General features: G+C 40.0%; 1 gene segment (V, D, J or C); it reads left to right on the top strand.

Annotated features, from left to right (window-relative positions):
- Positions 1-408: 408 nt before the first annotated feature.
- On the top strand, positions 409-899 carry LOC120435598. The segment is given in 2 exon segments: positions 409-460; positions 568-899. Coding segments are annotated over 2 exon segments (384 nt in total).
- The last annotated feature ends 4,560 nt before the right edge of the window (positions 900-5,459 follow it).

Here is a 5,459-nt window from a genome sequence, read left to right as displayed (position 1 = left end):
GTGATTCCTCAGACATTTTCATTATAGAAAACACTACTTATATCAAGACAGAAATGGATAAAGGTGATCATTTAGACCAACTCCAAAGGAATACGTGGTTTTCAACCTTTTCAGAAAATGCTCTCTGCAACAGAACAGCCTTCAGATTCTCAGAATGTTTCTGAAAATATCGTGTGAAAATGCCAAATATGCTGTGAAAAATTCTCTCTTTATAATAAACCGCATCATCAGATTGATCCAACTCCCTGTGTGAGTCAGTCAGATCATTTCCATAGAGAGGCACTTTGCATCAGCAGCACCATGCTCCAGTGCTCTGGGAGAGTTTATAGTCCTGAGAGTTGAACACTGGATGACTGACAGCTGTCCTTCATCACAACAGAAGCCACAGAAATCCTCCTCATCAAAAACATGACTTTGATCTGCGTCCTCATCTGGACTCTCCTCTGCTGCTGCTTCACAGGTAAAGTCCAGAGAATCAAACTCCTCTCCTCTATCAACATCTGTCCCTCTGAAATGAAGCCCACAAAACCATGAAGCTGCTTTATGTTTTTGTCTCTGTATCCTCAGAGTCCAGAGGACAGATCACAGTGACTCAGCCTGGAGCAGTGAGCTCTGCTGTGGGAGGATCTGTGACCATCAAGTGTAGGACCAGTCAGAATGTTCATGTTTATAGCAACAACCAATATTTAGCCTGGTACCAACAGAAAGATGGAGGAGTTCCTAAAATGCTCATTTACTTTGCTAGCACTCGACAATCAGGGATTCCAGCTCGTTTTACAGGCAGTGGATCAAACTCTGACTTCACTCTGACCATCAGTGGAGTCCAGGCTGAAGATGCAGCAGTTTATTACTGTCAGAGTCTTCACTATCCTAACAGTCAGTATGTGTTCACACAGTGAAAAACAGTCGTACAAAAACCTCCCTCAGTCAGACTGAACAGAAACTGAACTGACTGCTGCAGCTGGAAGATACTGCAGAGACTGATACAGTTCACTGAGGACACACACACACACACACACACACAAAAAAAAGTGATTCATCAAAAAATTGCATCCTACTGCTATCGCATACATGTTGTGTTCAACTTTCAAATATATATTTAACTAAAGAACAAACGTGGGCCATTAACAGATACCAGGATAAGTCTTGTTCATGACCTTTGACCTTAGAAGTGAAGCAAATCCACTGAATCTATATCAAGATAAAATAATCTGAATCCAAAAATCTGAAAATGTTCCTGATCAGTGACTAAAGATTTTACTGTAAACATCTCATCAAACATGAACATGAGTGAAAAATCTGTTATTAAACTGAAGGTGTTTTTTCATATTTTGTTCATATCATCATTCATTTAATCTTCTCCTTGTTCGTCAATGAAATTAAAACTTTGTACTTCAGATTCTTTCTAATCACTCCTTGTATTCGTTGACTCTCCTGTCTGTGAGTTCTCCTCAGAACAAACAGCTCATAAGAGACACTAAAGACTCTTTCTTCTTTAGACTTGCTTTGTAGTCTGGTGAGATTGTTTCCATGGCAACCAGCTCCCAGCATTGCTTAATGAACCAGTCTGTCCGGTACAGGTGAGCAACACCACCAACAACCTACCACACACATTCATGTAACTTTGAACAAACATAAAAATAACCTGTACAATTTTAAAACTCGTTTTTCTGCTTTTGCCAAAATGCAGATCTCCTTAATGGTTCTTTCAGCCTGTGTTTTATTTTACCAGTGTAAAATAAAGACATCATGTTGGAGTGCAGAGTTGGTCTAAATTCTTCTAAATGAAAAAAGAAAATATTCATCAAGTGCAGGTTTGTAGATTTGAATAAAATAAAATGTCTGATTCAACCAAAATTCACTTTGCAAAACATCTTTATTACCTAAAACATGAATGTTGCCATTATGAGAAAGAAAATAACAGTTTTAGTCTTTATTTGTTCTTAAAAAAGAAAGATGGAGAGACAGAGTTGAGAATGAGAGCATTAAACCAGTATCAGGTTGAGTCAGGTCAGGACTGGGAACACTGGACTCTCCTCAGTGGCTCTGAGACCAGAGTCTGGCAGCCCTGGGTGGCCTCACAGGTCACAGAGCCCACCTTCATCCAGCGGTCTGCAGGGCCCTCAGGGTGCTGCTCCAGCTGTAGAGGCCGTCATTCTGCAGCACCACGGGCTCCTGCTCTCCTCCCAGCTGATGCTGCCACTGCCATCCACCTTCCAGGACAGACTCCAGTCTGAGGGGAAGCCCTTGTTGGCCAGACATGTGATTGTTGCAGTCCCCTGCTGTAGCTCCTCACTGGAGGGGCAACACTGTCAGGATGGGACGGGTATCACCTAGGAGACACCAATCAGCTTAGAGCACAGGAGCACACAGCTGTCAATCAAACCACAGACAGTCGGACACCTTTACTGTAAGAGCTGATTTTCTCCGTTAAGAAGTTTCTGTCAGGTGTTTTTTCTGCTCCACCAGTCATTAACTCACACATTGTTTCACTTCCCTTTAAGAAAGCTCTCATGCATATCAGCACAGAGAGAATCATCACACAGTTTGACCTGAAATATGTTCAAACTACACTGGAAATAAAAGAAGCAGATGTGGCAACATTTACAAAACAAGTTTAAAATCATCAATATTGTTCATGACTTATATTAATATTAACTGGAAACAAATAAATAGAATATATATTCAGTGACACAAAATGCTCTTCATGTATATCTGAAGCATTTTTAAAGTTCACATAAATTTCAAACAATACTTGACAGGCTAAAGACATCAGAGATTATATTTATATATGTTTTTTTTCCAGTTTTAATTTGACTGAAATTAACATTTTTGCAGAGAAGAACTGAATTACCCTCCATGAAATAAGAGGATGATAAAAAATTACAGCATCAAACTTCTTGTAAATTTTGGAGCTTTTCTCTCAGTCAAAAATCAGAAAAAAAATGTTTAATGATATTTAATAAAATGAAAGTATTTGATAGTAAACCAGAATAAACTTACTTCCCACATCCAGTCTGGTTCCTCCACCAAAAGTCCACCACAGTGATACAAACTCATTGAGGCGCCGTACAAAAACCTCTGACTGTAGAGAGACACGGCTCTCTGACTCTGAAACAAACAAACTCAACTAAATAATTCACTGTTTGCACAGCAGCCATGACTCAGCTGATATGACTTCTTCAAATACCATCATACAAATATTAGTTTAAATACAGTTCAATCCATGAGCTTTTGGACGATCACATTTTTTTTTTCCTGTCCCGTTCGGCACTGAAGCAATCAGAATTATTGTCTGAAGGCCAAGAAAAATTCTCAACAGATTTATTTTCTCAAGTGTATCATTATGGCTTTGCCATACTGTTTGTCTATAAACATAGACAAACAGGCAAACACAGACACAAACATGAATTCTGTGGAGATTCAGAAATTCTTTTATTGCTGCCATATAACCTGCATTATTATAACTGCATTAATAACATATTTTACAGCATTATTCTATTGGTAATATTTCTTACAGGGTTCATATTGTATTGAAGATGTTTGTCATCACATTGACCTTTTCTATTTACAGGTTTAGTTATGATCAATCTATACACATTGCATATTTGTGCTTATTTGGAGTTGATGTTCCATCCAAAAGGGTCTTAAGCTTCACTGGCGACGGTCCAGGTGATGCATGCTGAGGGAAGATGGGAGCATAGAAGGTTGACTGCATGCATGCTTACAATACACATAAATCTAGTAATGGGCCTGAGAAAAGGCCCAAATGTATTTTGCTTCTTTTGTAACCTGTTGCATTTTAGTCTACTTGGTGATTGATGACGAGAGTCAATAATTAGCCCTTAGGGACCCTGAAGCTTGAAATTTATTACCTTGTATGGAAGGTGTTATCAAAAAGAGAAGTTTTATGTCTGTTTATAGCTATTAAAGATGTACAGGATGTACCATTGACTGTAAACAATGTATTTTTAATCTGTAATTGACGTATGTGGGGGCGTGATCCCCAAATGCTATAAAATCAGCGTCCAGTGTATTTTTGTGGGAGATATATGCTGATATCTCTTCTCCTGTGTGTAATAAACTCACCGTTTGATTGCACTCTTCTGGGGCCTCCATGGTTTGTTTCACTGCTCTGCATTTTGATTGATTTCGCGACAGCTTTGGTGGAGAATGCGGGCAAATTTGCAGACAAGAAGATATAGAGCTGTTGTTTTCGGCGGAGGTCGAGGTCAGACGGGCAGACAACGCGGGTAGTTTTCTTGACCACTGTGGGCCCACAAAACAAAAAGGTAAGCACAAGCCTCTGGGATCCCTGGGACACACAGTCCCCTCCACTACAATAATGTAGCGATTCACGGACACTGTCAAAAAAGCTACTCTGGATAGTGTTGGAATTGATATTTTTTATATCGTCATTTGTGCTTAGAAACATGGAATCATTTATGCTTAGAGATATATAATCATTCATATGCTGATAAAGTATTTTATCCTTATTTGGTCTGATAAGGATTCTGTGCACACTCTGTGCACCCTGAGATGAGAGGAAGCAGCCTCGACCTTATAATTTCCATTATAGCTGTAGGAACCAGACTGCTCTGTTTCTTAAAGTGCAAGACTTCACACCTTTAAATGTTTGTTTGAGACATGACCTATTGCAAGTTCCTGTTCTTATAGTTTAGTTTTACCTCATACACACAGTTAAAGTTGATTGAAAGGTCGTATGTCTATGTATAGTGTGGCTGGAAACACACACACACCCACACACACAGAATACAGACATTGATGTTGTTCAGATATGCCTGCTTAAGAATGTCACGTGTATTTGTAATTGCATATTCATGAATGATTGCTTGCTGACAATAAAAAGGGCTGTAGCGAAGGAATCAGTGGAAGTGGGCTGAGTTCAGGTGAAGGAATCTTTTCCTCAACTTTGGCTGACTTCCCTCGCGAGCCACAAAGACAAAGAGCTCTGTCTTGTTTTGTTTTGTCGTGCAGTTATTGGTTTCGTGTTCCAGCGGGGTTTGTGCCTAGATAAACCCAACAGACAGCATCCTTTAATAGAAAAATACATTTAAAATTTTGTCTCATCTTTGTAACAGGAGTTTGTGACTGTAGTTTCCAGGAACAGGAGAGATGACCTAAATTTAGGACACACAGGAAAATCCCACCTTCATCCAGTGGTTTGCTTTGAGCTTCACGGTGCTGATTCAGCTATAGAAGATCATTCTGTAGTGTCCCGGGGCTCCTGCTCTCCTCATCACTGATGCTGCCACTGCCAACACTGTCAGTCATCTTTGTGACAGCCTCAAGTCTGTGTGGAAGCCCTTGTTGGTCAGACCCATGATGGTGGCATTTCCCTGCTGCAGTTCGTCACTGGAGGAACCCAGCACCATCTAGATGGGACAGGGGTCACCTAAGAGACACCAGTCATCTTAGATAACAGAAACCACAAGTTG

Source organism: Oreochromis aureus, linkage group 22 (assembly GCF_013358895.1).
Source record: "Oreochromis aureus strain Israel breed Guangdong linkage group 22, ZZ_aureus, whole genome shotgun sequence".
Lineage (NCBI taxonomy): Eukaryota > Metazoa > Chordata > Actinopteri > Cichliformes > Cichlidae > Oreochromis > Oreochromis aureus.
The sequence above is the reverse complement of the archived record's forward strand: the minus strand, read 5'-3'. Positions and strand labels throughout refer to the sequence as shown.